Genomic DNA, 11,988 nt, shown 5'->3' with positions numbered 1-11,988 from the left:
ATCAAATAACATTCTTAACGTGTGTCCTTCCGTTCGGCGTTGACAAACTGATTTTGTTTGCTGTGATTTAGCAAGGTTTTTGTTTGCCTTTTCCACCCTCTCATGGAATCCGATAGGAGCTGCCGGGCGCTAGGACCCCGCGGCGCCGCGCTCCCACGTTCCCCCAGCGGAGCCGCGCCGATAAAGGAGCCGCTGTCAGTCTTTGACGTCAGTCACTTTCCCGATTTAAACACTCAAAGATGGCGGCAGACACCGAGTGCAGAGGGTCGCGTCTCTGTCGTCGTGGAAGCGGCGATGACGAAGGCGCCACCACCAACACCACCGAAGGTAACAGCCCGTTCACCGAATGTACCCTTTAGACTTGGTGTTGTGGGATCGTCGGCTTGCGGGAGGGACGCCTCTCCCCGTCGTTGCGTCCGGTAAAAGTTCGTTTCTTGCTACCTTGGGAGAATTTGAATAGCGCCGCGCAGTTGGGGAACTGCTCGCGTGAAGGGAAAGGTGGGGGGAGGAGCGTTTGGCGCCGAGTGACTGTCGCCGCGCAGGCGCTGTGAGGAGGAGGAGGAGGAGGAGCAGCAGAGAGATTGGCGCCGGGGTCTGTTGCTGCGCAGGCGCTGTGAGGAGGAAGCGGAGGGGAGGTTGGCGCTGTGATTTTTCTGCGCAGGCGCTGTGAGGAGGAGGAGGAGATGGGTTGGCGCTGTGATCTGTTGCTGCGCAGGCGCTGTGAAGAGATGGGGCGGGCCGGGGGGAAATTGGTGCGGAGTGATCTGTTCCAGGCGGTTTCGCTCGGGGCCGGAGAATCGTTCTCGCAGCGGGCGTATCCAGGCGCTGCAAAAGATGCTGTTGAAAGCGGCAGAAAGATCCGAGGAGATGCATCTCGGGCGGTCTCTAGGACGGAGAGCCGGTGAGTGTTATTTGGAAGAGAGCGCGGATTTAAAAAAAAAAAGAAACGTGCTTTAGGGGTTTTAAACGGGAGCGAAGTTTGTAAAATTGGGACGAGGAGGGGGGGGGGGGGGGGCCTGAAATCCTCGCGGTGGAGTGGGACGGTGCTGCGTGCCCGGTTCGCAGAAAGCCGTTTGCTTTCAAATGAACGGCAGGTACGGGAAGCCGCTGGTGACAGGAGGGACGGCCCGGCGTTATTGCCGCGCATTCCTGAAGTAATATTTCGACATTTCCTATGTTTGTATTTAAAAAAAAAAGGAATCCTCTCTTGACACTAGCTTGCCCGGGGAGGGTAGGGGGAGGAGGGTCTGAGTGTAAACAAACCCCTTTACCCGCGGGGAGGGTGGGAGAGAGCTGGGGGTGCGGTCAGCGGAAGGAAGCTGACTTGGAGGAGCGTGTTGCGAGGCGCTGCGTCTTCTCCATCCTCCCCCGACATTGCCGGCCGGCTGGCTGGCAGCGTGTGGTGTCTCTTAGCTCGGCATTCCTTCCCTCCGCCCGCCCATGTGTTGGGTTAACACCACAGAGTTGTGCACCACAGAGTTGTGCTTATTTAGGAGAACGCTTATTTAATAATGGTTTTATTACCAGTTTGCAACACCCCTGACTTTCCCCCACCCTCGGGCCTGGCGGGGGGGTTGCTCGGTCACCGCTTGCCCCCGACCGTCATGTCACGGGAGAGCAGGGTTCGCGCCCTTTTCCCCGGTCGCTGGCTCTTCTCCCTCCAACCTTCCCAACGCAAAGAGGCACAAGGGCAATTTATTTGAGGGAGGAAGGCTTGAGCCCCGGCCTGGTCCACCCTGGTCAGCACGTTGCTCTGACAGGAGCCGAGAGCAGGCTGACGGTGGGCCGAAAGGGAAGTACTTGTTACACCTTCCATTTATTTAATGGATAATGTTTAGGAGCAAACTGAGCCGTAGCCGGGACATCTGTCATTGTCCCTCGTGAAAGTTTAGGTCTGGCCGCATTTCTTTGTCGGGTTACATAAAAAAAATAGGTGCAAGAGTAGGCCATTCGGCCTTTCGAGCCTGCATCATCATCATTCAATATGATCATGGCTGATCATTCACTTCAGTACCCCATTCCTGCTTTCTCTCCATACCCCTTGATCCCTTTAGCCGTCAGGGCCACATCTAATTCCCTTTTATTTCAATAAGAACTTGTGCACACACAAGCAAATCTTGTATAAACCCAGGCTCTCTGCTGAATGAATAAAAGATTTGTCTGAGTAGCAAGGTTGCGGTGGTTGTAATTTGTTACCATCCACTAGTGGCTTTAGTCCAGTTTGGCCTCAAATTGCTGGGATTTCCTGCAAACGGTTCCGACTCCTTCCCTTCAGAGTTCTTTTGGGCCTGCAATCGACAGCTGTCACTTGATCGAACTGGGAGACGTTTGCATGATTTCCAAATGCAATTTTTTGGCATGATACCTCTTTTTTTCAGTCCCGAGTGAGGCTGTTAAGATTTGGAATGATGGCTCAATGTGGTAAATGACACTACCATATTTGCCCACAATCAAATGCTTGCATTGGCATGGCAAGATTTTAGAAAAGTGCTAAATTGAAGTCTAATAGAAAAGCAATACAGGTACAATGCTGGTAATTAGCTACTTGTGCAACATTTTGCATAACTGTTGCAGATAAGCTTATCAATGCCCTTGACGTTTAACACACTGTACTTTCAAGTGCTTAGGTGGCTTTTTTGGCATCGAGCACACTCTATTTGGTGGGGGTGATAATCCTCGGAATGTGGATGGCCATTATAGCTGGTGTCAGCCAGTTTAGTGGCAGCTTTTTGTGTTTTTTTTTAACCTGGAAATTTGTCTTCGAATGAGTGCATCCATGATAAGGTTACAGCAGCTAATTTCATATCAATGTATCAAAATCCCAGCAATCCATAGCTGTTTAGTGCAAAATTTTATCGCAGGATATATTTAGGCTTTTTATTCAGAGTTTTTCTCTATCTCCTGAAGGTGAGCTGTTGAACTATTTTCTGTGGGTGCTAATAGGCATTAAGTATCATTTTGAGGTGGCTCTGTATATACCCCAGATGAGTGAGTTATTTGTGGGTGGCATCATGTGCATCCAATTATCTCAAAGTCCTCTCATGGCTGCTCTCTGAGTGAAAATTCTAATTTTTTTTGTTGAACTCCCTGGCTCAGAGATGCATCCTTCCCTGTCCATGCTGTTACTACATAATAGAAATTACAGGACCATTGTGTTTGAAGTTTTTCCTACAATACAATACAATCCAACTGTTAACAACACTGCTTAAATATGGGACTCTTGTTGAAGTTGAAATTGAAATGGCAAGGTTTTTTGTGGTATGCATGCCTCATTATAGAATCATAGAAGTTTACAGCACGGAAGGAGGCCATGCCAGCCCATCATCTCCATGCCGGCTGACAAGAGGCTATCCAGCCTAATCCCACTTTCCAGCTCTAGGTCTGTAACCCTACAGGTTATGGCACTTGTGTCTATCCAAGTACTTTTTAAATGTGGTGAGCGTTTCTGCCTCTACCAGCCTTATAGGCAGTGAGTTCCAGACCCCCACAACCCTCTGCGTGAAGAAATTTCCCCTCAAATCTCCTCTAAACCTTCTACCAATTACTTTAAATTTATGCGTCCTGGTTGTTGACGCTTCTTCTAAGGGAAATAGGCCCTTTCTATCTACTATATCTAGGCCCCTCATAATTTTATATACCTCAATGAGGTCTTCCCTCAGCCTCCTCTGTTCCAATGAAAATAAATCCAGCCTAAATAATCTGTCGTCCTAGCTAAGATTCTCCACTTCCAGCAACATCCTCGTAAATCTCCTCTGTACCCCCTCCAGTGCAATCACGTCCTTCCTGTAATGTGGTGACCTGAACTGCATGCAGTACTCCAGCTGTGGCCTAACCAGTTGTTTTACACAGTACAAGCATAACTCCCCTGCTCTGGTATTCTATGCCTCGGCTAATAAAGGCAAGCATTACGTATACCTTCTTAACCACCTTATTCACCTACTTTCAGGGATCTGTGGACATGCACTCCAAGGTCTTTGTTCCTCTACACTACACCATTTAATGTGTATTCCTGTTCCTTGATAATCCTCACAGAATGCATTAGCTCACACTTCTCTGAATTAAATTCCATTGCCACTGTTCTGCCCACCTGACCAGTTGATATCTTCCTGCAGTCCTTCTAAGTTGTTTTCTACCTTGCCTTGTTTGCATCTCTCTCAGCTTTGCACCAACTGTGACCAAGCAGGCAGGTGACTTGTTGCTGCTGTTAGTGACCATTGCATATATCTGACCTGATAACTCAGGTGAGTAACTTCCCATGAGGCAATGCTTGACTTCCACTTGGAAATGATGCACTTGAGATAACTAAAGCTGGGTATCCCAAACAGGTAATACCATTCTGGTGCAGTGTGTAAATTTCCCTATAGATTAGTATTTTGCTGTTCAGGATTTATACACAGCCATTTGAAGCGTAGTTGTTCGTGAGCAGTGTGCTCCTCCTCACTGGTATTTTAAGTGTCCATTTTTGAATGAGCCTGGACGATACTGTAACTCATACATATTGGTCTAAAACATTTTTGTGGCTCACGAAGTTATTGTGCCAAATAGATGAAGAAATACTGTAATATTTGAAGTATACAACTGGTCCATGCAAAGGTTCAAAACTTAAAATTAATGGTCAAAATGATGAAGTCTTAAAATGACATTGGATTGTAATGATGTTCAGAGCATATTGATGTCTTTGCAGCTGTACAAAGCCCTGGTTAGACCACACCTCGAGTACTGTGTTCAATTCTAGGCACCACACTAGGAAGCATATAGTGGCCTCTGAGGGAGTGCACTGTCGATTTTATCAGAATGATACCTGGGTGCCAAGAGTTAAATTGTGAGGTGAGATTACATAAACTAGGGCTATATTTACTAGAATTTAGAAGATTAATAGGTGATTTGATCAAAACTTTCAAGGTATTATGGGGAATGTGGTGTCCTTACACCTTACTATAGAATCACACGAGGCATGTACTGCAGACAAAGTCACTACGTGACTTGAACCTTTATTCCCAGGACCAAGAAGACCTGACCCTGCGTGGGACCTCCCTTTTTATATACCTGGATGACCAGGTGAGGAGTGTCTCCCACAAGTTTATCCCCTGCGGTCAAGGTGTGCATTTCGCAGTTGTGTATAGTGTTGTTACACAAAGGTTACAGTTATGTGAAGGTTATAAACATGACATCATCTCCCCCAAACTTCTTTGGGTCAAAGATTGAGTCTTTCAGGCGGTCGACGTGCTCTCGTGGAGTGTGGCAGTTGGGGCTCTGGTGGTTGAGCCTTGGCATGCGTCCCTGTCATCTGAGGTGATTCCGGCCTGTCCGCAGGGACTGTGCATGCTGTTGAATGTCCTTGTTGCTTGTTCACTGGCAGTGGTGTGGGTAACAGCTCATGGTCTTCCTCAGTGTCCATGCTGAACCTTTTCTTTACTTGGTCCAGATGTTTGCAGCATATCTGCCCATTGTTAAGTCTGACCACTATGACCCTATTCCCCTCTTTGCCTATTACAGTGCCCTCAAGCCACTTGGGTCCCAAAGCGTAATTGAGAATGAATACAGGTTCATCGATTTCTATGCATCTCCCCACTGAGTTGCGATCATGGCACTCTATTTGGTACTGCCGCTTGCCCTCAATGTCTGACAGGGCTGGATGAATGAAAGACCGCTGCATTTTAAGCGTGCGTTTCATGAGTAGTTCCGTGGGCGGGACTCCCGTGAGCGAATGCGGGCGAGACCTATAGGCCAGCAGAAGGCTCGATAGGCAGCACTGAAGGGATGGTCCTTGAATCCGGACCATGTCCTGTTTTATGATTTGAACCGCACGTTCTGCCTGGCCATTGGAAGCCGGCTTGAACGGTGCTGTCCTGACGTGTTTGATACCGTTACCTGACATAAACTCCTGGAATTCATGGCAAGTGAAACATGGGCCATTGTCGCTAACCAGGATATCTGGCAAGCCTTGGGTCGCAAAGACCACATGCAGACTCTCCACAGTGGTGGATGTCGTGCACGAATTCAGTGTGATACACTCGATCCATTTTGAGTATGCATCGACAACAATCAGGAACATTTTCCCCATTAACGGGCCCGTGTAGTCTGTGACTGTGACCATGGCTTGGTGGGCCAGGGCCTCCCTGGGGGCATTACCCAGCTGAGCACATGTCATGAACCTGCGAACACAGTGTTCCAGGTCTGAGTCAATTCCCGGCCACCATATATGTGACCGGGCAATGGCCTTCATTAGCACAATGCCTGGGTGCTCGCTGTGGAGTTCTCTGATGAATGCTTCCCTTCCTTTCTGGGGCATGACTACCCGGCTGCCCCATAGCAGGCAGTCGGCTTGGATGGAGAGCTCATCCATCCTTCTGTGAAACGGTCTGACCTCCTCTGGGCACGCTCCATGTGCGGGTGCCCAATCCCCAGTCAGGACACATTTCTTTATCAGGGATAGGAGGGGATCGCTGTTGGTCCGGATTTTGATCTGGCTGGCTGTGATGGGGGAGCTTGCGATGTTGAAAGCCTCAACGGCCATGACCATCTCTGTGCTTTGCTCCGACGCCCCCTTAGTGGTCGCCAGTGGGAGCCTACTGAGCGCGTTAGTGCAATTTTCGGTGCCTGGCTGGTACCGTATGGTGTAGTCATACGCAGCCAGCGAGAGGGCCCACCGCTGTATGCGAGCTGACGCATTGGCATTGACAGCCTTGCTGTTGGACAACAGGGATGTTAACGGCTTGTGGTCTGTTTCTAACTCTAACCTTCTGCTGAAAAGGTACTGGTGCATTTTTTTCACCCAATAGACACATGAGTGCTTCCTTTTCAACCATCCCATATCCCCGTTCTGCCTGGGAGAGCAACCTGGAGGCATAACCCACAGGTTGGAGTTGGCCCTCATCATTACTCTGCTGCAACACACACCCAACCCCATAGGATGATGCATCACACGTTAAAACCAGTTTCTTACAGGGGTTGTACAAAGTCAACAGCTTATTCGAACAAAGCAGGCTCCGTGCCCGATTGCAAGCCCGTTCTTGACAGTCCCCCCAAAACCATTTGCAACCCTTGCATGTGTAGCGACTCCAACAATGTGCTTAGGTTCGGCAGAAAGTTCCCAAAGTAGTTCAAGAGTCCCAGGAATGACCAACTCCGATGTGTTGCCGGGTCTGGGTGCGTGACGGATCGCCTCTGTTTTGGATTCGGTAGGCTGGAATCCCGTCTGCGGCAACCCTCCTGCCCAAAAACTCGACCTCTGGGGCCAAAAACACACACTTGGACTTCTTTAGTCGCAAGCCTACCCGGTCCAGTCAGCGTAGCACCTCCTCCAGGTTGTGGAGGTGTTCCTCGGTGTCTTGACCCGTGATTAGGATGTCATCTTGGAATACGATTGTGCCAGGAATGGATTTAAGCAGGCTTTCCATGTTCCTCTGGAAGATAGCGGCCGCTGAACGAATGCCAAACGGACACCTGTTGTAGACAAATAGCCCCTTGTGCATAGTGATGGTGGTTGGATTCTTCACCCAGTTCCTGAGTCATGTAGGCTGAAGTGAGGTCCAACTTGGTAAACAACTTGCCACCTGCCAGTGTGGCAAAAAGATCCTCCGCTCTCTGAAGCGGATATTGGTCCTGTAGTGACACTCGGTTGATAGCGGCCTTGTAGTCACCACAAATCCTGACCGAGCCATCCGCTTTAAGGTCACGAACGATGGGGCTTGCCCAGTCACTGAATTCAACAGGCGAAATTATGACCTCTCTTAGCAGCCTGTCCAACTCATTCAATTTTCTCGCGCATCATATATGGCACAGCTCTGGCTTTGTGGTGCACTGATCTGGCATCCGGGGTGATGCGTATCACTACTTTGGTGCCCTTGAAAGTCCCGATACCTGGTTGAAAGAGTGACTTGATTTTCTGTAGGACCTGTGAGCATGAACTTCGCTCCACAGATGAAATGGCGTGCACATCCTCCCCCCTCCCCCCGCATTTCCAGTTCATCTCGGCTAGCCAGCTCCTCCCCAAAAGTGCGGGACCGTTCCCCGGGACAATCCAGAGTGGCAGCTGGCTTCCGATCTGTTGTGTGTGACCACCAAGTTTGCACTGGGATGATCTCTGGTGTACATCCATAACTGTGTCAATGCGTTCCAGTTTAGGCCTGTTAGCTTTGAGTGGCCATAGTTTTTCAAATTGCTGGGCACTCTAAGTGACTGACTGGCTCCTGTGTCCAGCTCCATGTGTACCAGGATGCCATTTAATAGAAATTTCATCATAGGTGGCATTTTGGTATATGAGCTGTGGATGTCTGCCATGTGAACCTGCTGGACTTCATCATCCATGGTTTTGCCCCAAGCATCAATCTGCCTTGCAGACCCCTCGTTTGGTTCCTCTGCCTCGTAAACTAGCCTCGCTAGAGGTTTTCTGCACATTCTGGCCAAATGTCCACTGAAGTTGTAGTTTCTACAGATAAATTGTTGAAACCTGCAGGTTTTTGCAGCATGTCTGTCACCGCACCTCCAGCATGAGCGGAGATTGTTGTGAACAAAGGAACTGTTACCAGGCATTCCTCTGATTGTCTCTTTGATTACTCCTGAGCACTCTGTTGGTGAGTGTCAATGGTCCCATCCCGGGACGCATTGTCTCTTGTGATGGCATGAATTGCCGATTCCCCCTGCCATTGTCTCTGTTGCTGGCCCACCCTAGAGTCTGTTGTTGCCTGGGCGGTGTCTAATTGCCCTTGCCTGACTGCGGGGTTCTGAGTCGAGTTTACAATGTTAACTCCCTGGTCCATCGGTACGTTTGGACCAGGGCTGCGTGCATATGTTATCTTGGTCTCCTCTTCCCCTGCCATGAAGGTCTGAGCTATCAAAGCTGCCTGTTCCAAAGTCAAGTCCTGGGTCTCAGTATTCTTCCTGAAAATCCCGGCATGACCAATGCCCTCAATGAAGAAATCCCTTAACATCCCCCCCCCCCCTCCCCCCAGCAGGCGTCTGTGAATTTAGAGGCTGGCCAAATGCTGAAGGTCCGCAACGAAGTCCGATATGCTTTGTCCCTCCTGACGCTGGTGTGTATAGAACTGGTGCCGGGCCATGTGTGCACTGCTCGCCGGTTTGAGGTGCTCACCGATCAGTGTGCTGAGCTCTTCAAAGGACTTGTCCACCGGCTTCTCTGGTGCGAGCAGGTCTTTCATCAGCGCTTACGTCTTGGATCCACAGCTGGTCAGTAGATGCGCCCTCCGCTTGTCAGCTGCTTCCGCTCACAGCCAGTCCTTCGTGACAAAACTCTGCTGGAGCCTCTCAACGAAATTGTCCCAGTCCTCACCAACACAGTACCGTTCCTCTGTGCTGCCGGTGGCCATCCTCGTGGGTCATTGATTCCTGTTTCTCGTCGCCAAATGTGGTGTCCTTGCACCTTACTATAGAATCACACGAGGCATGTACTGCAAACAAAGTCACTACGTGACCTGAACCTTTATTCCCAGGACCAAGAAGACCTGACCCTGCGTGGGACCTCCCTTTTTATATACCTGGATGATCAGGTGAGGAGTGTCTCCCACAAGTTCACCCCCTGTGGTCAAGGTGTGCATTTCACAATTGTATACAGTGTACAGTGTTGTTACATAAAGGTTACAAACATGACCGGGAACTGATGGGGTAGATGGAGAGAAACTATATCAGCTTGTTCGGGAATCTAGGACTTGGGGGTGTAGCCTAAAAATTAGAGCCAGACTTTTTAGAAGTGAAGTTGGGGAAACACTTCTACACTCAAGGGTGGTAGAAGTTTGGAGCACTCTCATAGCAATTGATGCTGGGTCAATTAATTTTTAGCCTCTGGTAGTTATACCCTTCTAGTGACAAATGTTAATTTATAAAACTTCAATACTGCCTCCTGGATCGTTTTTTCTAAAGGGAAAATTATGAGCCGACTGTATAATGTAAGTAACCTAACTCTTGCCACCTGAGGTACTGAAATCCCTGAATGAAACTGCCAGTGGTGACGCATAATCTTGATTCCACCATTTTGGTGTTTGTGGGTGGGATGACCTCTACTTGAAGACTGCACAGGCCTGCATTGTGTATTCTGTTACTGGGCAGCACAGACTTTTGCCCATTTCAAGGCAGTTCTATGGCCAGAGTGGCAAACGCATGCAACTTTGCACTAACTGTCCCAGTGAATTTTGTACATAGAAAATAGGTGCAGCAGTAGGCCATTTGGCCCTTTGAGCCTGCACCACCATTCAACAAGATCATGGCTGATCATTCACCTCAGTACCCCTTTCCTGCTTTCTCTCCATACCTCTTGATCCCTTTAGCCGTAAGGGCCCTTCGTGTCTGCAATATAAATAGGACTGATTCTGCATCAGTGGAAATTAGCACTATATAATGAGGTATTTGGATTGCCTCAATCTCTTTGTTCCAAAGGTAACATTCAAAATTAGAATTATAGAATGGTTACAGTACAGGAGGAGGCCATTCGCCCTGTCGAGCCCGTGCCAGCTCTCTGCAAGAGCACTTCAGCTAGTCCCACTCCCCTGCTCTTTCTCTAGCCCTGCAATTTTTTCCCCTTCGGCTACTTGACCCATTCCTTTCTGAAAGCCATGATTGAATCTGCCTCCACCACCCTTTCAGGCAGTGCATTCCAGATCCTAACCACTCTGCGTTTATAAAAAAAAAAAAAAGTTCCTCCTCGTGTGCCTTTGGTTCTTCTGCCAATCACCTTAAATCTGTGTCCTCTGGTTCTCGACCCTTCCGCCAATGGTAACAATTTCTCTATCTACTCTGTCTAGATCCCTCATGGTTTTGAACACCTCTATCAAATCTCCTTAATTTCTCTGCTGTAAGGAGAACAACCCCAGCTTCTCCAGTCTATCCATGTAACTGAAGTCCCTCATCCCTGGAACCATTCTTGTAAATCTTTTCTGCCCCCTCTCTAAGGCCTTCACATCCTTCCTAAATTGTTGAGGCCTGGCATTTATTACCACTGCTCATCAGGCAGTGATATCCTTTTCTGTGATTAAGTGATTGATTGGAACTGTATGTAGTACTCCTACTATGGGCTCTGACTAACTGGGAGGATATACATCACTTGGAAGTTAGCACAGGGAGTGCTTCATCTCTCTCTACCAGTCAGCAATGTTGACTTACTATCTCCAAATCTCTTGCTGTTTATATTTTGCCAGAGTTCCATTTAACAGTCTTGGTTCCTTGCACCTACACCGATTTATTTTACGTAGCCACATCAAATTGTCTGCCACCTGTAATGTATGCTCACAGGTTTATAGAGCTGTTGCATTGTGAGTGGCTTAGCCAGTCATGTGATGCTCACAAGACTCACTAAAACCCCAGTCAGTTGAGTCTAGGTCATCCACGATGAGGTCTGCAGTTGTGAACGTAGTGGATGAGCTGGTAATGTGTAGTGTGATTGTTACCTTTGTTAATAAACCAACTGGAGACCTGCTCTGCTGCACGGACCTAGTGTGCGCACACATCGCAGTGTGGACTGGCCCATGCTGCCCCTGGCCCCGCACTTGCGCCTCTCCTGGACCCTTACCACTGGACCAAAATCTAGCTCTGTCAAGCACAAGCATCTTCCACCCTTCAACATGTACTTCAGGACCTGGAATATTAGGTCCTTCATTGAAACACCTGTGAACTCATCCTTTTTTGGTGTGGAAGCAAGTCATCCTTGTTTCAAGGGACTGCCTATGATGATGAATAAACTAACTAGTTCTTAATAGCAATGTGTTGCTACGAATTCTTAAAGGAACCCATGAAGCAAATGCATTACACCACCTATTAGCCCAGTTACATAAGATATAAATCTTTTGCAATCTGCGTTCCTTATTATTTGTTGTATTTTGAAATTTTGTGAAGATTTTATTTACGATATCTGCATCTAAGTCTGGATTTAGCTCGCTATATATTTAAAATAAATATATGCTAGAAGACCAGTACTGAAATGATTAAAATACTTTCATTCTCAAGAAAAAATGTAGCTGTAGCAACGACGTGTTATTG

General features: G+C 48.3%; 1 protein-coding gene across 7 annotated transcripts in view; it reads left to right on the top strand.

Annotated features, from left to right (window-relative positions):
• The first annotated feature begins 231 nt into the window (after positions 1 to 231).
• The window catches only part of atl2 (atlastin GTPase 2), an 89,841-nt gene continuing 78,084 nt past the window's right edge, over positions 232 to 11,988 (top strand). For 4 of the 7 annotated variants that reach the window (XM_070890069.1, XM_070890062.1, XM_070890065.1 and 1 more), the window contains exon 1: positions 232 to 327. In XM_070890069.1, coding sequence (XP_070746170.1) covers positions 295 to 327 — 33 coding nt within the window. In that variant the 5' untranslated portion in view covers positions 232 to 294. Of the gene's footprint in view, positions 328 to 735; positions 902 to 11,988 lie in introns of those variants that run through there. The other 3 variants (XM_070890066.1, XM_070890070.1, XM_070890068.1) reach the window with 3 other exon arrangements.

This window comes from Pristiophorus japonicus, chromosome 9 (assembly GCF_044704955.1).
Source record: "Pristiophorus japonicus isolate sPriJap1 chromosome 9, sPriJap1.hap1, whole genome shotgun sequence".
Lineage (NCBI taxonomy): Eukaryota > Metazoa > Chordata > Chondrichthyes > Pristiophoridae > Pristiophorus > Pristiophorus japonicus.
Note: the sequence above shows the minus strand (reverse complement) of the source record. Positions and strands in the feature narration are given on the sequence as shown.